General features: G+C 40.2%; 1 protein-coding gene and 1 long non-coding RNA gene across 4 annotated transcripts in view; one reads left to right on the top strand and one right to left on the bottom strand.

The window, feature by feature from the left end:
* Positions 1-23,918, top strand: part of LOC147017675 (extracellular calcium-sensing receptor-like) — a 57,514-nt gene that overhangs the window by 5,197 nt on the left and 28,399 nt on the right. The window contains exon 3 of the mRNA XM_085847432.1: positions 6,358-7,170. Within this exon, the coding sequence (XP_085703558.1) occupies positions 6,358-7,170 (813 nt within the window). The remainder of the gene's footprint in view (positions 1-6,357; positions 7,171-23,918) is intronic.
* Positions 2,050-23,918, bottom strand: part of LOC147017673 (uncharacterized) — a 91,603-nt gene continuing 69,734 nt past the window's right edge. For all 3 annotated transcript variants that reach the window (XR_015049584.1, XR_015049587.1, XR_015049586.1), the window contains one exon: positions 2,050-3,035. This is a non-coding gene — a long non-coding RNA (uncharacterized LOC147017673). The remainder of the gene's footprint in view (positions 3,036-23,918) is intronic.

Here is a 23,918-nt window from a genome sequence, read left to right as displayed (position 1 = left end):
CCCTCCTGAATCACATGGTGTAATTTGACATTGGTAGCTCCTTCCGTTCTCGAGTTATCCTGCCTACAAACAAACAAACAAGCAGTCATCGACTGGTACTTACGAAATCGTCAACTTGACCTCTGACCTTGTCTAATAAAAGCTGTCTTGAGTGAAGGTAGCGACGCAAACAAGAAGTTTCTACGATGATTCTGTACCAAACCATCAAAAATCGAATGTTTTGGATATTTGACCTCACTGTGACCTTGACCTTTGACCGATTTTGACCAAAATCTAATCAGCCCTAGCCATCACCTTCCTGAATCACGCGGTGTAATTTGACCTTGGGAGCTTCTTCCGTTCTCGAGTTATCTGTACCAAACCATCAAAAATCGAATATTTGACCTCACTGTGACCTTGACCTTTGACCGATTTTGACCAAAATCTAATCAGCACTAGCCATCACCCTCCTGAATCACATGGTGTAATTTGACATTGGTAGCTCCTTCCTTTCTCGAGTTATCCTGCCTACAAACAAACAAACAAGCAGTCATCGACTGGTACTTACGAAATCGTCAACTTGACCTCTGGCCTTGTCTAATAAAAGCCGTCTCTCGAGAAGGTAGCGACGCAAACTAGAAGTTTATATGATGATTCTGTACCAAACCATCAAAAATCTAATGTTTTGGATGTTTGACCTCACTGTGACCTTGACCTTTGACCCTAAAAACAAGGGTGAGCTCACATGTGGTCCAAACAAAAAGAATAATGTTCATCATAATTGCCGCAGTAATCTCATTGCTTTATCTGTTTTGTTGGGCCAATTACATACTTGGGTGAAAATGATGGAACTTTTCCCGACTTTCAATCCCAAATCTAAACACCACATTAATTCCCTCCTTTAAATCCCAATGCAAAAAAACTTTCCTTTTTTGTTCTCATGCTCAACCTTGGAACCTCCCTATCATCATTTGTTGCCCTCTCTAATTCCCCCTTCTTTTTGTCAAGTTCTCATCCTTCCCTGTATGTATACAATGGTCCATTTCACAAACGTGCTTTTGCGAATTCGAGCAAATACCATGTGAAATTTCCATCACATTCACATCATAACAGTCTAACTTTTAGGCATTAAATAAATAATTAAATAATTACAATGGCACTCGGTGGAGCGCATCCCTCCGCCAGGTTGAACAGTTTACATTTTGTATCCCACTGATAGGCCGGATCTGGATCCTGACCTGAACCAAAATCGAATCGGCTTGTTCTGGTCAACTTCCCAACTTATCCACCAAGTTTTGTCATAATCCATCCATAACTTTTTTTTAAAATATCGTGCCATATCTATCAATCATATCATTTGCCAAATATCAATTTGGCCATATCTATCAATTGTGAAGAATCACTATAAAAGTCTAGTTTCTGGATCTGGATCCGGATTTTCACCAAAATCGAATCAATTCATCCTTGTCACATACCCAACCTGTCCAGCAAATTTCATCCGAATCCGTCTGTAACTTTTTGAGATATCTTGTTCCCAGACAAACAAACAGACAGACAGGGATGAAAACATAACCTCCGTCACCTCCGGTGGCAGAGGTAATAAACAGAGAGAGAGAGAGAGAGAGGAAATAAAGAAGGGAACTCTCAGAAAGGTCAAACTGGAGATTTTGAAGGAGGGATTGGGGGGATGGTTCTTTTCAAGTTTAGTTCTTTACACCGAACGATTTTACGACCTTTCAACAAGGACACAACCGAGGGTACATGATTATTGTCTGCACAACATGTTGCCAGGTGCTCGACTCACGTCATTCTTTGTTTTGGGAAAGTATGCAGGTGGTGTCAAAGCAGCACGCATGTTTAAATGAGATCTTTTAATCCATTGTCAACTGTACTTTGGACAAACATCGACTGATGGAAACTTCAAATTTGTGCCGGCGTGTAAAAATGTCACTCAACCGATGCGCATGATCTCCTCCTTCTTCTTTCGGCTGCTCCTGTTAGGGGTCGCCACAGCGGATCATCCGCATGGTGATTTGGCACATGTTTTACGCCGGATGCCCTTCCTGACGCAACCCTGGTCGCCTCTTACGACACAGGGATATGGTACACCTATTTTAACCGGGGTATACACTGGTACTCATTTTGCCGACCTCGGAAGGATGACAGGCTGAGTCAACCCCCTGGTGTATTAATTCAGTGGCCCAACGGGGTTGAACTCAGGACCTTTTGGATCCCAAGCCGCTGCCCTAACCACTGTGCCAACACCAGGCTACACCGATGCGCATGATAATGTCACGAATTGTGTCTCTTTGGATAGTTCAGGAGACATATAAAGTTCGGCTTTCTGCTGTAAAAATAATATCAAAAAGGCAGGTAATGGACTGAAAAATTTTTCTCATTTTTTTGTAAATACGAAGTCGAGACACCTGGTGGAGTTGTTGGAAGTGATCAGTCGACGTAACGGAACAAAAGGAAGAGTAGGAAGAAAGGGGTAGGAACACACCAACAGCAGGGCCGAGGGACAAAATAGATGGTGATGGACTAACAAGGGATGTGGGTAAGAATGAAGGGCAGATGAGGACATGGGAGGGGGGGGGACACGGTCGATGGAGAAGCAAACTCTCAGGAAGGAAGAACTGGAAATTTGAAAAGAGCTGAGCCTGGGAACTGAACAAAACCCAGGCAAAACCCAACAGTTGTTCAGTGGGGCCTCTATGAGCCTTGTCATCAAACCCAAAATACGCAATTTAGTGTCCGTCTGTCATCTGTCGATGTATTCGGTCGCTACTTATGCAATCTCTATCAACTAAACTTGCCGTGGGGACTGCGGGTCATATGGCAAAGGTTGTACTGATTTCATTTCCCCCCCCCCCCTCACCAGGAGTTGTGAACGTGGGGCAATGCAAGTTATCTTTGTAAATGCATACCATGGCGCCTCTCCCAGTGGTGGTGGGAGAGGGTATTACGAGTGATGTTTCAGAATCTTCAATATTGTATCATGAGTAAGAGGACTCTGTGTTATTTTCACACTCACTTTCGACTTGATTGCAAAAAATCTGGAGGAAAAAATAAAATTCCCAGTTTATGGCATTTTCTGCATTGTTAAAATGTATATATAGCAACTTCAGCATCGCTCCACCTTATTGTGGCATTTTTTTTTCCAAGGCCACTTAAAATGTCAAAAGTAATCTAAACAAATAAATGTCAGAGTGTGTGTGTTTTGTTCATAAAGCATAACATTTTCTCCCTGCTAACTCCCTTCCCCCACACCCGTGTCTCGTCTCGTCTCGTCTCTTCTCTTCTCTTCTCTTCTTCTTCTTCCTCTCTCTCTCTCTCTCTCTCTCTCTCTCTCTCTCTCTCTCTCTCTCTCTCTCTCTCTCTCTCTCTCTCTCTCTCTCTCTCTCTCTCTCTCTCTCTCTCTCTCTCTCTCTCTCTCTCTCTCTCTCTCTATAGTTTGTATATAGACGTGTTCAGATGGAGTTTGTGTCCAGACGTGTCTGGGCATTGTTTATCTCCAGACAGTGTTTGTTTGTCTCTGGACAGTGTTTGTCTCCAGACTTGTCTGGGCGGTGTTTTTCTCCAGACGTTTCCGGGTGGTGTTTGTCTCCGGACTTGTCCAGGCGGAGTTTATCTCCAGACATATCGGGGTGGTGTTTGTCTCCGAACAGCTTAGCTCCGGATGCGTCCAGGCAGTGTTTGTTTCTGGATGTGTCCGAGCAGTGTTTGTCTCCAGATGTGTCTGGGCAGTGTTTGTCTCTTGGTGGTAATTATAGTATGACTGGTAGAAAATGGATTTCAGACAATATTTTATTTCCATCTTCAATGTTATTCTATGCAGAAGAATTTTGATGAGACAGTATGAATCGTAATTAACACTCTACCACACATCTGCCTTCCCTTCCTTTCACCTCTCACCGCCTTCCCTTCCTCCACCCCTCCTCGCACCCCTTCCTCCACCTCCTCACTCTTCCCCTCTCTTTCTCTCCCTTCTCCTTTTGTATTCGCGTAAGCGAAGCGACGGGTGGTATTTTTTTAGGAACAAGAATAAAGACAACAGCATATTAATAGTAATATTAACATTGCAGTATTGCAAACTAATAATATAAATAATAATATTATTAATAATAATCGTACAATAATTAGCAGTAATAAAAAGAATAACGTGATTTCCCCCTGACCGCCTCCATAGATAAATTTTACATTATTTTCTGCGAGTAGAATAATGGTAACCTTCTCATCTCACCCCCATACTGCCAGGCGTAAACACAAGCTCACGCACTAAGCTGATCCACAGTTTGTGTTCCATTACCAATCAGCTTGCTATCGCTTGCCTAGCTAACTCACTGTTCCTTATCAATTGCTTTGTTGGAGTACTAGCTTGAGTGCTTAACCCACTTGGTGAGCACGAGCTTGCTGCTTGGTAATGGAACACACCTGAGCACATGTACCCTTTCCTGGTTCTGTCGCTTGTGTAATGAGAAAAGTTAATTTCGGGTGATTTACAACCCTTTTCGCCTTGTTTTGAGCTATTTTCCATTTTTAGATCCTCGTGGAGGATCTCCAAGTCTTACTCACGTTGTTGTTCTTGTGGACTTTTTTGTTTCACAGCCTACAGTTTTCATCGAAACTTCCTGAAACTTGGCATATATATGTAAAAATACCCTGCGCAGACAGTAACCATCTCAGATTTTGAAAATTCCTCCTAGAAAAAAAAGTTATGACGTCATAATATCGCCGCTAATGGCAATCGCCTATACCATTATCTCCGAAACTAGTTTGTTTCACAGCCTACAGTTTTCATCGAAACTTCCTGAAACTTGGCATATATATGTAGAAATACCCCGCGCAGACAGTAACCATCTCCGATTTTGAAAATTCCTCCGAGAAAAAAAGTTATGATGTCAAAATATCTCCGCGAATGGAAATCGCCTAAAAAAATTATCTCCGAAACTAGGCAAGCTTTTTAAATTCTGTTTGGGGGAATCGAACAGAGCATTAGCAGAGATGAATCACCTCACATATGATACATCACTATGACGTCATATCCATTTTTATGACGTCATTTCTATTTTTTGACTTTTTTTTGTTTCACAACCCAGAGTTTTCATCGGATCTTCGTGAAACTTGCCATGTATATGCAGAAAGCCCACGCATAGGCAGTAACGATCTCCGATTTTGAAAAATTTTCCTAGAAAAAAAAAAAGTTGACGTCATAATATCGCCGCTAATGGAAATCGCCTATACCATTATCTCCGAAACTAGGCAAGCTGTTTGAATTTTGTTTGCGGTAATCAAGCTGGGCATTAGCATGGATAATTAATTTATCACAAATCTGATACATCACAATGACGTCATATTCGTTTTTATGACGTCATCATTAAGAGGACGAGGATCTTAGTTCATTTGAGCTTGTTTAGGACCACTGGGTCGTTTCGTTTCATCCTCGGGACAGTTGTCCTCACATATCATTGATTTTTAAAACTGCAACGTTCCACCGTGCTCATGGGTTAATCTATTTCCTCACGAGGGGGTGTTTTGTGATCGTAGAGTAAATTAATAAATTGTAGTGTAGACTTGCGAAACAATATCGATATGTATGAACAAGAGTAATTATACACATTTTATTGTGATTATTGTTGCATTTGTAATCATTAAACATCTTTATCATTCCACGTACTTCCTCTCCGAACCCCACCCCTCACGGGGGCCCCATCTCGAAAGATTGTAAACCAGGATTGGTCGTGTGGGGGGGCCCTTGTTATCTCGGGGCCCCATGCAATTGCACGGGTTGCATGCCCCAAACACCGCCTCTCTTTGGGGAGGGCTAATAGGGTAGAAAAGATCAGGGTTTTGGATTAGGGATTATCTGAGATGGTTGTAAACAGCTGTCTTGAAGCTCTGGAGGGAAGAATGCGATTGAAAAGAATGTGGAAGTTGGTTCCACAGGTGGGGAAAAAAGAGGAACAAATGAGTGTAGGTGAGCAGTGATCCGAGATTTACATCGTTTCACCAGAAGGGGGTTGATGGATCACGTGAGCTCTGCATATACCTGGGGGGCAGGCAGGGGGCAAAGCATGAAAAGAGCAGAGGGTGCAAGACCAGAAAGGAGGCGGTCGAAGACATAGAGACCACCGACCGATAAATTTTTGTTTTAAATCATATAAATTTATAGTGTGCTTGCTGTGTAGTTTTGGTTTGATTTGTTGCTGAGTTGAATCAAAGTATAATGTGGTGTATAATAAGTCATCCCCCCTCAATTTCCCAACAGGGGCATATTTCTCCACCTTATCCTATTTGCAGTCATTCATTGCAGAAGGAAATGACATTGTTATTGAGACAATGCTGACCCGTATGACCTCTCGTCCATTTTTCTTGCAGATAAGTTATGGCGCAACATCTTCATTGCTCAGCAACAAACAGAGGTTCCAGACATTCCTGCGAACAGTTCCAAGTGATGTGCATCAGACGCAGGCCATTGCCAAACTAATTGTTCACTATGATTGGAAGTGGATTGCTATTATAGCCTCAGATGATGAGTATGGGAAGAACGGTGTGGCAAATCTTGAGCCGATGTTGGAAAAATATGGTGTGTGCATCGAATTCACACTTTGGATAACAAAGAATACCTTTCCACATTCGTACAAAACAGCCATCGAAGTTGTCCAGGCATCCACCGTTGAGGTCATAGTTGCATTTGCGATTGATTCAGACATAGAACTTTTAATGAAAGAGTTGGCCTCAAAAAAGATCAATAAAACATGGGTGGCAACCGAAGCATGGATCTCATCACATCTTATCAATATACCTGAAAATGCTGATCTCTTGGAGGGAACTGTTGGTTTTGATTTGTCCAGCTACCATCTGGATAACTTTAATGTCCACCTGGAGAAGTATATTACAAGTAATGAGAACAACTTTGTGCAAGAGTACTGGAGGAAACAATTCAACTGTGAATTTGGGTCACACATAGGAAACATATCTTCCAGTCGCCCCCATTGCACAGAAAGTAATGTTATGAACAACCCTTCTGTTTCTCACCTGCAAGATTCAGATGCTGGGTATGTATTCTATGCGTATTCGGCAGTGTATACCGTGGTTCATGCCATCAAGGAAATTCTCAACTGCAAACTTGGAGAAGGATTGTTTGCTGATGGGCAATGTGCAGACATCTCTACGATTAAACCATGGCAGGTATGTGTGCAATTTAGAACTACAAATCAAATATTTGAGGCTGATGGTAAATGTGGATTTCCCATTTATCTTACACATCCGCTCACAACAGGAGTGGAGTGGAGTGGGAAGTCATGTAATTATACTTAATATTTTTGCGGGCTGGGGGTCTGGTGAGAAGACCACAAGGGGGGAAGCTATCTCGGCTCCCACCAGACTCCCCGCAATTGTAGGCCGTCGCACACAGATAATTCCGTGACGTGGCGAGTCACTTAACCGACCGTGGATGCCTATAACTCAACTGCGTGACCTAGGGTGCTCCCGTCTATGGGTTAACCACGTGATTTAATTACCGGGGAACACGCCCTCGGTACGCCTTGTCCAAACCGGATCACTCTACCAGATCGGATCACTTTACCGATCGGATGCAGCCGAGCGACACTGCCAAGGACGTACCGGCTAAAAGGAACGGATCGTTGGGTATAAAGTCCCGGCTAAGCTAGGATTCGGACTATGATGGATCAGTGAAAAATACCACAAAAAACAAGCTGGGAACATTTCTCATAATAATTTATTACAATGGGTGAGGAATGAAATGTGGTACAATCAATATTTGGTGCAGCAAATAAACAAGCAACTTACAAAAGCGGACACAGAGCAGAGTTAACGTGAAAATAATAACAGTAATAACGATAACAATAACGATCTTCTGCAGTCTTACTTAAGCAGAAAGGCGTCAGGACACACACACACACACACAGACACAGAAAACCCGATGAAGAGGGCGTATTGAAACAAGAACGGAGAGGAGTTGAGGCTACGATCTCGGTACCTTTGTACTTGATTGCACGACGCGCCACCAATACGTTTCGGGGAGGGGGGTGCTCCGTGGTGCGGTAGCCGACAGCTGTCGCGTCATCTCTGGCTTCAGCAGCACGTGTGGAGACCGTATTCGTGAAGGAGGGGCTTGAGTGTGGAAGGGGCGGAGTCCAGAGTACGTGGATGAAGTGGTAGGCTGGTAGGGTCAACGTCGTGTGGGCGGAGACGAGGAGGCGGAGTCCAGGCAGCAGGAGACGGGTCGTGGCGATGTCGATCAGAGAGACCAGGGCGAGACGAGAGAGAGAGAGAGAGAGAGAGAGAGAGAGAGAGAGAGAGAGAGAGAGAGAGAGAGAGAGAGAGAGAGAGAGAGAGAGAGAGAGAGAGAGAGAGAGAGAGAGAGAGAGAGAGAGAGAGAGAGAGAGAGAGAGAGAGAGAGAGAGAGAGAGAGAGAGAGAGAGAGAGAGAGAGAGAGAGAGAGAGAGAGAGAGAGAGAGAGAGGCGGAGGGACCGCTCCGACCTTTATAGGACTTGCAGCGCGGGGCGGGAGGCCACCCTGAAGCAAAGCGTCATCACCTGAATCGGGCGCTCTGATTGACCCCGACCCCTCACGCAGCCCGCTAACTTTGGCCGGAAACCACACCACTCCATTTCCAGCAAGGTCATCTCAGACAGCGAAAATATTCTGCTCCGGCTCCACGACATGACACGAATCGCCCACACTGAAATTGGCGCGCGAATCGTCCCACAAAACCCCCCGGGCCATGCCCTGGCGACAGGCCGAGAGTCCCGCATGCCCGTTCGGGCGCCCAACCAGTGCCGATCAACGTGCCTGCTCCACGCGCGCCAACGTGGCCCGCAGTGTATAACATTCCCCTGCTCGATCGCAACTCTGCTGGCTGTAGAGCCGAGAAGATGTTCATCATCCATGGGGAATCCGCTGCTGCCAGCAAGGGCCGAAGCTACATTGTTATGGATAAATCCGTGCATGTTTTGCACAGTACGCGTGGATCCGCCATGGCCCACGTGGTCAGTGTTCGCGTTCGCCCGATTCTGCTGGCGTGTGTGCGGGGCAAACACCGATATATGTCAGATATTAAGGAAACACATTACAAAGTCATTAGCGGTGCATTCGTGTCCTGCTTTGTACGATAACAAAGTCGGGAGTGGCGTACGTGTCTGCCTTTGAGCACATTCCATACAGTGCGCGTGGTTCGGCCATTACGCACGTGGCCCGCGCTCACATCCGCACGACTCTACTAGTGTGTGCGCGGGGCGAACACCAATATGTATCAGATATTTGGTCGAAAAGGAACGCGCCACTTTTACTTTGCACACTCGCATCCCGCCCAACGTGGCGTGGAGTCACCTTTATCGGCTTCCGTATGCGTTTCGTGCAGCGTGGGTGTCGTGCTGGCTGTGTTTCCTGTGTTGTGAAAAACACCATTCGTGCAGCCTCTTAAGAGATATTTATTTGTATGCCATTTTAATGCAACCGGCAATCTTCCCCAGATCATCGGAAGCTCGAGTCGATAATCCTGAACTTCCAAGGGCACTGTATGACTCGCCGCACACGTTTGGTTGAGGGCTCACTTGGGAACGGGGGCTCTGTGCTGTTAATGCTCGTGCATCATCGTTTCTTCGCAACGATGCCACACGTGCTGGCCTCCGTCAGGGCCCATCTCACAGCGAAGGGCGCACGTGGCTCAGATGTACCTCAGGAATAATCAGAAAAGAAGAGTAGGGACGAAATGAAGAAGAAGAAGAAAATGATGTAAGCAAACCGAGCTGTGAGATCATCGCAATGCACGCCCCTGTTGTCCCGCTAGACAAAAGGGAAGGGACTATCTACATGTATAATAATGGAATAACTGTCTTGGGACACTATCTGTTGTATGCATGGGGTTCCGAGAACCGCAACATTATTATTGCCAATTATTATAACTATTATTATTGTTTAAGGGTCATTGAAAGGATCAGACTTTCAATCCAGACAAATCTCACACTCTCACTATGTCTCTTTGAAAGGACCGTTTACAAAACCCCCCCATCCACTTTCTCAACAATCCTCTGGAAGAAGTCTTTTCTTTCAAGCTTCTAGGTCTCACTATCTGCCATGACCTTTCCTGGGAAAGTCACATTTCCAACCTCGCCTCAAAAGCCAGTCGCCGACTGGGAATCCTCCGTCGTGCTAAGTCCTTCCTCGGCCCTCTTGAGCTCCTGACCACTTACAAAGCTTTTGTCCGTAGCCTGATGGAGTACTGCTCTCCCCTCTGGGCTGGTGCTCCTGCCTCCCACCTTTCTCGGCTTCACGCTGTCGAAACCAGGGCATTTAAGATCATCGGCATCTCCCGCAATGAAGCTGAGTCTTTGGGCCTCTCACTCAATCACCGCAGGTTGGTCGGTGGTCTTTCTGTCTTCTACCGACTCCTCTCCAGCCTTGCCCCCCTGCTCTCTCTGCGATTTGTCCCCACCACATTTCCACAGGGCGCTCAAGGTCCGCCAACAACCCCCTTCTGGTAAAACTACCAAAATCACGAATCACTGCTCATCTTCACTCTTTCATTCCTCTTTTTTCCCGCCTTTGGAATAAACTTCCTCACTCTATTCTTTCCCATTCTTCCCTCCAGGCTTTCAAAACAGCTGTTCACCACCACCTCTTATCTTCCCCCATCCAAATCCTCGATCTTTTCTACCCCCGATAATCCACCCAAGCCCACTTCCTTCATTTCTTCTGCTTTCCTTCCTGAAAGTCCCCGAAATGTCCATCTTCTCTTCGCCATGTTCCCCGTCGCATCCCCATCCCTCTCCCTTCCACAGTTCACCTAATGTGTCTGTTCCCCACTGTTTTGTCCCTTCCACTCCCGCCCCTCTTGTCTCATGCCTCCTTGCTGTGAGTTGTGTGTTAGCTCTCATACGAGCCTCGACCAAGGTATACAAAAAAAAAAATAAAAAAAAGACCATGTATGACAGTATAACATGTTCGATCAGGTCATTGTAAAGGATCAGACTGCGTGATATTATATGTTTGAGCAAGTCATTGAAAGGATCAGGTCATTTATGACATAATGTGTTAGATCACATCAATATCATGGTACTTAATCATTCTCCTGTTCGATCAATCTTCCGATATAAAACACAATGCAAATTTGTGTTTGGCTGTCCCCCCTTCAAAAAGATGATTTCAGTTGGGTTTTGTCAAGATCCAATGTACCTAAGTAACCACGCGGACTCGGCTACCAGGGATCCACACCCTCGGAACGCCTGGCCGAACCGGATTCACTCTACCGGCAGCGGTAAAGTTACACCTACCGACTACCACTCTGCCACCCACCTTTCTGGCTCGGATGCAGTCGAGCGGGCCTGCCCAGGACGTCCCGGCTACAATTGTCCGATTACCAGGGATAAAACCCCGCCTAAACTCAGATCCGAACCATGCTGGACCAATTCAAGAAAGGGTGGAAACGAACTGGGGACATTTCCACAATTGCTTATTTACAATAAAAAGACACAGGGAAGACGTAACGCGGATATGCAAGTAATATTTACAATGATCAAAAACAAAAACTGAAACAGTTTCTACTTATAAGACGGGCCCACACGCAGACACACACAAATGAAAATAAACTCAGAGATCTTTATTGGACCCTCGCAGCCGAGGAGAGAGACGAGCTGGGGGTCAGAGTCCAGCTCGGCACCTGACAATGGTCTTTGGTTTGGTCCCCAGTCGCACGTGTGAGACTCGTGGTTCGTGGCGGAGCTTGGGTGGTGAATAGCGGGGTCCACGGAGGGGGGTCAGGGTCGCTCTTTCCTTTCCTTGTAGAGGGCCAGCAGGGACACGTTCGCCACCTTCACGCCCTTCTGCTCAACCCTCCACTTCAAAAGAACTGCACGCTCAACAACAACCCTCAGAGCCCTATCCAAAACCTTGTCAGAAACCCGTGGAAAACTTCCTCCAAGACCCTTCTTCCTCACTCGACTCTCAACCACCATAACCCAGTCAAAAACCTCAGAACAACCTTTATAACAACCCCCTGCCTCAGAGAGTGCTCGGGAATTTATGGACCTCCCTCAACAGGGCGGGGCTCGCTCGAACAGACATCACTCCCTGCCCTGATTGGACAGGCTCCTATGGGTTCGCCCTTTCTGGGCGGGGTTTCGGCCCCTGCCGGGAAACCCCACCCACTCTTCCACGAGGGTTCATACTTGTCGAGCAACAGTATCAATGTTGCAAAGGTCATCGTGAAAGAGTTACAACGTATGTGGAAGCCCAGAAACTGGAACCGCGAAATCCCGCCTCAGCACATCAGGGTGCAAGAAGGCAGCCAGTTGGCAGTGGATCGTGACGGAGGATGGGATGGTTGTTAGATGGCTTGTTAGACGTAATAACCTAACGAAAATAAATCGCAACGCACGCCTTTGATTCTCCCTTGAGACAAAAGGAAGGGGATCTGAATACACAAATACTAAACGACATAACTGACTTTTGGGACATCTGTATGTTGAATGCATATGGTTTCCAGATCCGTAACACAACCACCCCCCCCCCCTATTTTTATAGACTCGACCCGAGTCGTTAATTTTCGTATGGCATGCAGGTGTAGGTTTTCCCCTAGTACATTTTACCTACGGATCCCTGAGTGCAACATTTGGAATACATGTCTCAAAAATAAATAACCTAGTGCATTGCGTAACGAAACCAACAGACTCACTCGGACAACTTAACTACATCTTAATTACAAGCCCCCAAACTTTATTCCTGTCTTTCTTCACAACCACGCTCATTGTGACACATATCTATTTATAAATGAACTTTCAAAGATATCTGGAGATATTTCTGCCATTCCGAACACAGATCAAAATTACATCTCATTCACAAAGACAATTCATACATCCGCCATAACCCATATCAGATTTCTTGACACATACATGTTTATGGCAAGTCCATTATCTAACTTAGCATCAAATATTAAAAACTTACGGAATCTTAAATCACATTTCTCAAATCAAGAAGAGATTGATCTCTTATCACAAAAGGGAATATATCTGTAAGACTACATGGATTCATTTGAGAAGTTTAAAGAAACACAACTTCCTTCAACTGAAAGTTTCTATAGCAAGTTGAATAAAACTCATATTTCCGATAGAGATTATACACAAGCTAAAAAGGTTTGGGGGAAGTTTAATATAAAGAACCTTGGAGAATATCATGATTTGTATCTTAAAACTGATGTATTGTTATTGGCTGATGTGTTTGAAACTTTTAGAACAGTCTGTCATAATAAAAATTCTTATGGATTAGACCCCGCTCACGATGACACAGCCCCGGGTTTGTCTTGGAGTGTGATGTTAAAAATGACAAAACAGAATTTGGAATTAATCAGTGATATAGATATGCTTTTAATGATAGAGAAGGTTAAAAGAGGAGGAATATCTCAAGTATGTTCCAAGAGATATGCTAAAGCAAATAACAAATATCTTCCTGATTATAATAAGAATGAGGACAACTCTTACCTGATGTATTATGATGCTAACAATTTGTATGAGTGAGCTATGTCTCAATCTTTACCTTATGGAAAACTTAAATGGGTTAAAGAAAAACATTATGAAAAGGTTTTACAAGACATTGTTGTCTCTCAAAAAGAATTGGATGAAGTTCACACACACACACACACACACACACACACACACACACACACACACACACACACACACACACAAGCATTTAAAGGCCATTTTCCCTGCTAAAGCGGGGGTTAGCCTAATTGGATGAAGCTGAAGTTGGATATTATTTTGAGGTTGATTTAAAATATCCAGAAGAACTTCATAACAAACAGAAAGACCTACCCTATGCCCTTGATAAAGAAAGTCAAAGAAAAGAATGGTTAAGTGATTACCAACAGTCATTTAATATAAAAGGTAAATCTCAATAAAAACTACTTACTACATTAAATGATAAAGAAAGTTATGTTTTGCATTAAAGGAACTTGAGAGAATATTTATCTGCTGGGTTGAGAGTGAGGAAAATTCATTGCATTTTGAAATTTAAACAAAGTCATTGGTTAAACAAGTATATTGATTTTAATACAAAAAGGAGAACAGAAGCAAAAACAGATTTTGAGAAGGACTTTTATAAATGAATGAATAATGCTGTATTTGGAAAGACTGTGGAAAATGTTAGGAATCGACAAAACATAAGACTTGCTACATCTTGGAAACAGGCTTCGAAGTTAATTCACAAACCAAGTTTTGAGCGAGCGGAGGTGTTTTCAGAGAACTTTTGTGCTATTCATTTGAAAAAAGAGAGTATTGAAATGGATAAACCTATTTATATAGGAACATCAATTTTTGACTTGTCAAAGTCATAAATGTATGACTATTACTATACTAATTTAAAATCAAAGTATAAGGATGATGTGTCATTGTTATACATGGATACAGATAGTTTTATATTAGAAATGAAGACAAGTGATGTATATGAGGATATGATTGATAATATATATATATATATATATATATATATATTAATCAAGTAATTACAAGTCAGGTGATGTGTTGTTTTCATCAAAGAATAAAAAAGTTATTGGTAAGTTTAAAGATGAATTGGGTGTGAAAGTCATGAGTGAATTTATAGGATTGAGATCAAAGTCTTATGCTTTCACATATATTGATAATAATAACATTGAAAGGTGTGATAAGAAGCTAAAGGGAATAAAGAAAAATATAATCAAGGAAACAATAAACTGTAAACATTATTACAACTGTTTAACCTTAAAGAAGGAAGAGTACAGAAAAATGAATACAATAAGAAGTTCTAAGCATCAATTATATACAGAAGAGATAAATAAGAAAGCATTAGGAGCTTTTGATGATAAAAGATATATTTTAGAGAATGGAATCAATAGTCTCCCTTATGGGAAGAAGTGTAAGTGTTGAGATATTGGGTTGGGAATTTTAACAGGCTTCCGCCGTCTTTTTACTGATTTATAAATGATAGAACCAAGCAATAACCAAACCAAAGAGTGGAGATGTAATCAGCCTTGGTATTTAAATGGGAAACATAAAGAATGTGAGAAATATCAAATAAGTCTTCTTGAAGAAATAACCAGGGTAAAAGTAGATAAAACAAATAAGCGGATAAATTTAATCACAAATAAGTTAGAGGATGTAAAGAAAAAATATATATCCTTGAATGGACTGAAAACTTTGATGGTTATCAATTGAACAATGGAAAAACAATTAACTGCAATCTCAAAATGATATGTGGCTCAGGAGGTGGTCAAACAAGAACATTAAGAGAAGTTTATCATTTCATTTCTGCACAACAACGACACTAAAACCAATAACTAAGTTCCAAGTTATTCTTTGTGAATATACTCGATGGAAATTAATGTTATCAGAAAATTAAGTTATTCCCTAAAGTAGAACATGGGCAAATATTCGTTGGTTCACTCTTTGAGTGGAATGAAAATATGAAAGGGAAGAAGTGCTTTAATCAGTAAGTCTCAATCTTTCATAGTCTCAATTTTACATTTGCTTGTATGGGAGGGAACGGGATAGGTAGGGAGAAAGTCAGTCTCCTATTTTGGGCTTTTGGGACTTGAGTCAGAAAGTTTTCCCCTTTTCCCATTCATTTGAATGGGAGTCCCAGAAACCCCATTTATCATCGACTCCCCTCGACTTTTTCACATTTTGTGGTGTTACAGCCTGCATTGCAAATGGAGCAAATTAAAAAAAAATTGTCACTAATCGACACAAATTACCCCATAATGACAAAGTGAAAACATGTTTTAAGAAATTTTTACAAATCAGTTAAAAATGAAAATCTGAAAAGTTTTGAGCCAAGTATTCAACCCCTTTGCTATGCCACTCCAAATTGAGCTCAGGAGCATCCAATTTCCTTTGATCATCCTTGAGATGTCTCTACAATATAATTGGAGTCTACCTGTGGTCAATTCAACTGATTGGACATGATTTAGAAAGAGACACACCTTTGTGTTTGAGGTCCCACAGTTGACAGTGCATGTTAGAGCAGAAACAATACCTTGAAGTCCAAGGAACTGTCCGTAGAACTCCAAGACAGAATTTGAAGAGGAATAGATCTGGTGAACGGTATAAAACAATTTCTCGAGTGTTAAAAGTTCCCAAGAGCACAGTGAGCCCCATCATTAGGAAATGAAAAGAAAATGGAACTACCCAGATTCTGCCTAGAGCTGGCTGTCCGACCAAACTGAGCAACTGGGCAAAAAGGACCTTGGTCAGGGAGGTAACCAAGAACCCAATGACCACTCTGACAGAGATATAGAGTTCCTTGGCTGAGATATGAGAAACTGCCAGTAGGCCAACAGTCTCTGCAGCACTTCACAAATTGAGGCTTTATGTGAGAGTGGCCATATGGATGCCACTCCTGAGAAAAAAGGCACATGGCAGCACACCTGGAGGTTTCATAAACCTGGAGGCTCTGAGAGCATGAAGCAAAAGATTCTGTGGTCTCATGAGACAAAAATTGAATGTTTTAGCCTGAACGAAAAGCGTGATGTATAGCAGAAACTGAGCACAGCTCATCACCCATCTAACACCATCCCTACCCTGAAGCATGGTGGTGGCAGCATCATGCTCTGGGAATGCTTCTCAGTGGCAGGGACTGGGAGATTTTTGAGGACAGCGGGAACAATGAATGGAGCCAAATACAGGCAAATCCTTGAGGAGAACCTGCTTCAGAGTGCAAAAGACCTTAAACTGCGGTGAAGATCTAAGTTCCAATCGGACAATGACCCCAAGCATATAACCAAAGAAACACTGGAATGGCTCAGAACAAGAACATGAAAGTCCTTGAGTGGCCCAGCCAAAGCCCAGACTTGAATCATTTTGAGAATCTGTGGAAAAACTTGAAGATTGCTATTCACCGATGCTCACCATCCAACTTGATTGAGCTTGAGTATATTTTTACAAGAAAATTTTTGCACAGAAGGAGGACAGTAGGGTGGATTTACTGATTCTGGCTCACTTTTCCCCATGTAAATGAATGGGGGATTTTCAGCGATTCCCTTTTTTTTTCCCTAAAAATAAACCCCCTTTTTATCCGTTTTTCCCTGCTGTGCAGGGGTTTGGTTTTATGGTCGGATGCCCTTCCTGGACGCCTCTTACAACACAGGGATATGGTACACCTATTCTAACCGGGGCATACACCGGGACCAGTATACTGGTACTCATTTCGCCGACCGCGGAAGGATGACAGGCTGAGTCAACCCCCTGGTGTTAATTCAGCAGCTGAGCGGGATTCGAACTCGGGACACTGGGATCCCAAGCCGCCACCCTAACCACTAAGCCAACACCAGGCTTTGTATATATATATATAACCAGGCTATCCCAAGGTATATTTATTTGTCTCCCCTTTAACCTGGGGGTTGATCAGCTCACTCATTGAACCTATAAAGATTTGTTCATTCTCAAATTCCTTCAATAGTTTAATTTTCTTTGCACAATAATCCCCATCTAAAATATTGACAAACAAAACATTTGAATCTTTATATTTTTTAAGATACCCCTTTTGTGCCATTACGAAATGATAAACTTCTCTTAATGATCTCATCTGACCACCTCCTGAGCCACATATCATTTTGAGATTATAGTAAATTGTTTTTTCATTGTTCAATTGATAACCATCAAAGTTTTCAGTCTTAATGGCATCATTAGAGCCTATGAGTTTTTTGAATTTCCAAGTCCAAGTTTCAATTTAGCACTAATCATCTTCTTCACGATGAACCTATCAACTTTTTCTCTCAAGGTTGGATTTTGTATCAGAGACAAATTATACAACATTTCTCTATCGGCTTCATGCTTTTCTTCCAACGTTGTGGTATTCCCATAATCAATATCGTGTCTCATGCACACTTCATCAACTCTATTGATTGGTTTACTCCAGGATTTAGGATTGTCTGCCTCATCTAATCTTTTATCTAAGTTTGTGCCTGGACCACAGAAAGAATAACCTGGAAGATGTAATTCCCCTGGTATTCCAGTAGTTGTAAATTTACTTCCTGATAAAAACTTTTGTATATCTCCTCCGAGTTTGTGTTTGGAGATAAATTGATTTTTTTGAACCACACACCGAACATATACCTTTTTGTATAACCCTGTTATTTTTACTTTTAATATATGAAATATTTTTAGTATTAGTTTTCTTTTTACATTTGAGACAATAACTCATTTATTTATGAGAAAAATTCCTGCAGAGTGCAAAAACCTTTTTAGTTTCCAACATGCACATTTGAATCTTAATTTTTAAAACATAAAGAATCCTTAGAAATGCCTTCACTCTCTCCTCCATTTATTTAAGAAAAAACTTGAATTAAAATGAATAGCTTGACGATGTCAATAGTCTTGAAGAAAATATTGCAAATAGACTTGTCAATTCTTTGGTTTCCTCCTCGGTGGGTTGAGTTATTTTCTGTAATACCGCCAATCTTTTTTGAATCTCACTGGTTTCCATATTTTGATATTTATTTTGTCTCGCTCTTTCCTCCCTCTCCTCCCTCTCTCTCTTCTCTTTTTCCTCCTTCTCTTTCTTCTCCCTCTCCTCCTTCTCTCTCTTCTCTTTTCCTTCTTCTCTTTCTTCTCCTTTTCCTCCTTCTCTTTCTTCTCCCTCTCCTCATTCTCCTTTTCCTCCTCTTCCCTCTCTTCTTCAACTCCTTCCTCATCCCTTACTATCCTTGAATCGTTTACACCCCATAGAATATTATACATATATTCATCAGGATTTCTTGTTATTCCTGCATCGAAAATAATTTTTTTACAACAGGAAACCAATAAAATTTCTTTGAATTTCTAAAAGAGCCTTACCTTTTCTTAACTTTATAATTTTTTCATTATTTAACATTCTAATTAAATCTAAAGTTGTCGGTTTATCAACATCAGCATAATGCCAATCTTTTATTGAAAATACCTCATTCTTATGTTGTAGAACATATTTATTAAAATACCGAATACCCTTTTCTTGAAGGTATGCTTGGACACAGAAATGATAATTTTCTTGAAGCCTTCTTGCTGTCATTTATGTATTAGAAATATATGTTAGAATAATATTATGGCACGAAACACCTCCCCATCTTCCCATAGTTAAATCATTTTGTATTTCCTTACTTATTATATATAATCCTGTTTTTCTGTTTTCATGAGATAAACAAGGGCAAAACCATTATTATATTTGCCCTTATTAAATTCTTTTATTTGTTGTTTACTAATCGTGGACCCACAAAACTCATTCTCGATACCAAGTGGATAATATTCTTCCTTACGAGACTGATTTAATTGTTCCAGGTCTTCGAGGTTAATTTTAAATGACCAATTATACCCTAAATCATTCATATCATACCCCCATTGTTCTATTCTCATACAAACGATACGCCCTTCTTTATAAAAATTTATTTTAATTCGAACTGTGAATTCTGTATGACCTGGAGATAATATCAACACTTCTGTATCTTTGGAATACACAGCCGTTTTATTTAAGTATATATATTGTGATAAATCGCTTAATCTCACCAAGTCATTCGCGTCAGTCGGGCTTGGATAATTTTTTAATTTAAAAGCATTTTTCATGTTAATATTTTGGTTTATATTATATTTATGTCGTTCAGCCTGTGCCTTTGTATAATAATTTGATAAATCAATATCCAGTTCTTGAGATACACCAAAGATAGAACCATCTTTACCAACATAAGTCATTTATATTAGATTAAAAATAATATCATAAAATTTTTTATTTTTGTTGAGTTGAAATAACACATATAGACATAATTGACCACAACACTTGGAATTTAATTCTTGGACTTGAAATGTTTGATAAACACCATTCTGTAAGAATTTTATGACTTCAACAGGTGGTGGAAGACCAAAACTATCAAAATAATATTTGTCTTGATTATTAAAAATACAAACCCAATGAGAACCGTTCCCATTATTATCTTCTAAGTTCATAATAATATTCTTTGTATGTTTCGGCACATTTGTTAATTCATCTCTCATACAAATAACCACATTTTGAATTTTTAATTTCTTACAATATTTGGCAAGTTGTAAATTTGATGTTGTATTCTTTCCAAATTCTTTCAACCACTCATCAATGCTCATTTATTTATTAGAAAGATATAATCCATTACCTCTTTTCGTTAATTTTACACCTGCTTGTGCAATAGAAGAAAGCATATCTCCAACTAACAATCTCGCTTTATCAGGCAGACCTTCAAGTTTTTCAGCAAAATATACAATTACGCCACTTCCACTAATTTGTTTCTCCAACTCTTTGTTATGTCTTTCCAATTCTTTTGAGCCTGGAGTTGAGCCTTCCTTTCGTTGGCAGTTTTCACCGCTGTTGAAATACCACCCGTCAATGCTCCAACCGCACTTAAACCAGCAAATAAAGGAATTAGAAATGGGAGAAATCCTCCACTCGTCTCTCTTATTGAATATTTTTTCAACATTGGTTTTGTCATTTTAATTTTAAGTGAGCCAGTGTCATTCAAGATTTTAACCTGTTCTCTTGTGAGCAAAAACATCAATTCTTACTGCTCCTTTTCTCTGAATTGTATTAACGTTAATCGTACAAGGCTTTTGATTTTGAACACAAGATGATAGTTTATGAAGATTGATTTGATTAACATATACCCCAGTTGGTACTTTGCCACTCATTTATTTAACAAAAAATTATGTGAGACTAATCATCACACCATTATCTGTATTAATCTGCAATTCTGTTTCTTCCAAAAGCAAACAATATGTATCAACTTCTTCACTCTCTCCTCTTTCAATGTATAGGGAAGTATCCACTCGATTCGACTTTATAGTTTCCTTTTGTGCACTCAGGTCAAACGCATAGATTGTATACAAACTTTTCAAAGCTGTCATATCCAAAATAGGTTCTTTATTTCCATTACTTTCACACACCTTTTGGTAAGACTTGTATGCTTAGGCAAAATCATTTTTTCCAAAATAATTTCCAATCTATCTCGTGGATAATATGTTCCATCTAGAGAAACGCGAAGTTGTTTCACCTGAGCATTATCACTCAATGCATTATTCTTATCAGTCGCAGTATCACCATCTGGCTTTTTAAAAATGATCCACAGATATCGTGGCTTTCCTTCCAGAACACCCAAATTCCACGTGTAAGTAGTTTGATTGAGTTTAACGTGTTGACATCTTCTTTGAGGTATGATACACTGAGTGGTTTCTTTGAGTTAAGTCTTCGATTCAACATCTCTTCTGTTTTAAGATTAGGAGTATATTCACTGATATACCAACTCATCTCCTCAATTACAAATTTATTCTGATCACCAAAAGCATTACCAACACCAAAAAGCAATCTATTTTCATTATCATTCCTTTGTAGTTGAAATCTAATTTTAAGACCATACAGAACTTTATCATGATCACAAAATCCAAATATACCTTTAAGAGGAACCGCCACAGTAAAACTATTTTCTGCTTTTGTATCATCATTATACATTCCTTTCCTTTGAGTATACCCAGGGTCTGTGTTTGTTCCCGTTGACATATCAGGAATAAAACCTTCGACAGACCCCTTTCCCATTCTATCACTGAATGTATAGAGTGTAAATTTTATCATTTCAGATACAGCAGAGACATAATCAACCGCTTCAACTTCTTGTGTTCCAATATACAAACGCACACTATCAAACATTTTCCAGAAGAAATCATTTACAAGTGTAGCGTTTGTTTTAGTCCAAGTTTGAGTGAATTTAAATTTACACAACAAGAAACTTTCGGAGAGATTCAAATAGGTTTGTTGATTATTTATTTCAAAACTTTTTGTACCATTCGTATTCCAGTCTGTTCCAGTTATTGCATTTACCTTGAAGTAATCTTCTTTTTTAGTGGAGTTTGAGATAATAATAGTATCATCCAAATCATAGATACTATCAATTGCTTCCATACTTGTATTTATTTAGGAAAAAAGATGTTAAAACTTTTGAAACCCTGATCCAAGTATTTGAATTATTTTCTGTCGTTCTTGGGGGGACAACTGAGTTTTGCCTTTCTTAATTTCTTTTATTGCTTGTAATTTATGAGATTCCTTCTGAGCATCTTTTATACTCTTTACAGCACCTGCTACATTTCCCACAGCAGAAGCAGTTGAACCAATTAGATCTTTATGTTTAAGAATAGTTGAACCAATACCCATGAGAGTATCAATTATCCCATCTCCTCTAAATTGATGTCCAACACCCCTTTGTCTCTTAGGTTTATAGTATCCTCTACCAAGATACATACCTTCACCCTTGTAGTATGGGGAAAGGAACATCCCATCCCCTGTAATTATTTTATATTTTCCCAACTCGTGTTTCCTCACAATAACCATCGTATTTATTTATTGGAAAACTTCACGTAGGTGAATTCTGATGGATATAACTTCTCCATTAAAAGAAATCACACGATTATCTTGGTCGGTTATCCTAAAATTTACTCTGTGTATGGTTTTTCCTGACACAGGTAGATAAACCAAATTTTTAGGTTCCATATTAAATTTATAACCAATTGGGGTTGAGTATGCACTGAATGAAAATATTGTATTTGTTTTTTTCCATCATTATAAGCACCATCAATCAAATCACAGTGAATTAACACCGAATTTATTCCTGAGGATATTTGAATGACATTATCACTGTAAAACGTCCCATTAGTTTCAATCTTTTTTGAGGAGAAACCCAATAACTCTCTAAATGAATTATCAATTGTGAAATCAACCTTGTAGTTATTTTTAACTTTAATCGTTGATTTTGAAGTATGTTTTTGAATGTTTATAACAATATTTTTTGGTTCATCACCCTGTTCTTTCATAAGACGAGCAATTTCGGAAGATATTTGAGAAATCTCATATGGTTCGGGTGAGACTGTTATCGTTTTGTATCCACTTCCGGGATTATAACTAAACTTGTCATTTTTATCAGTTATATTAAATAAGGTATTATAAGTTTCCATGGACAATAAAGATGCCTCATATTCTTTTGTTGTGTCAAGTTGTAGTGGGTATGGGAATGAAGATGTGTGGTCGCTTTGTTGTGAAATTGAAACTAAGGATTGTGCTTCTCATCTTATTTAATATGAGAAAAAATGTCTTTATATTGATATTTATTAATTATTTTCATGTTCATCAACTGGTCTAAAATGGCTGATGCTTCATTAAAACAATTGTTATTTCCAGCCTTCTGACTGCCTAACAACAATAACAGTCTATTAACTAATTGCGATGGGTCATTTGGAAGAAAACTAACACCTGAACCAAGGATACTTAAAGCCTGAATAATGTGTTTCTCCTTCTCATTCTTCCTACTTTTACCAGAAAGAATAACCTTATAATTTAGAGTGTTCAGCAAATCAATATATACTCTATCATCATTATTTTCCATATCCAATGGTTTATCAATATACTTTGATTCATCCCTCACAGTTGAACCTTGTCTTCCATCTTTTGTGAGAAGAAACATTAATCTCGGAGTTAGTTTAACAGGGGTTGAGCAGAACTTAAGAACCTTAATTCATCATTAAATATCAATACCTTTTCTTTAACAAGATGAAATATTGCTGGTTGTTCTGTTGGAATGAGTCCTGCTTTGGTTTTTGAATCCGCTGAATATTCATTGTTTTGAACAGCATTCACAATATAATCAGGGGGTTGATTAATCTCTTCCAGTTGTTGAAATAAACCTTCATCATCATATTCTAATTCTCCTAAATGCTCTAATTCTTCCTCCGTCATTTGACTGAAATCTTTTAACATTTGAAGCTTTCTAGGAGTATATTCTACTGTGGGAACTGTGGAAACATCTTTCATTTTTTCTTGGGAAGTTTTTAAAAGTGGTTTAAAAAATTTCTCGTTTCTTTCAAATGCTTCTTCGCCCGTTAGTTTCTGTCTGCGTTTCTTCTTTATGTCT

This window comes from Eptatretus burgeri, chromosome 11 (genome assembly GCF_056783735.1).
Source record: "Eptatretus burgeri isolate ZD-2024b chromosome 11, Ebu_testis_v1, whole genome shotgun sequence".
NCBI lineage: Eukaryota > Metazoa > Chordata > Myxini > Myxiniformes > Myxinidae > Eptatretus > Eptatretus burgeri.
This window is presented reverse-complemented; position numbering and strand designations above follow the sequence as displayed.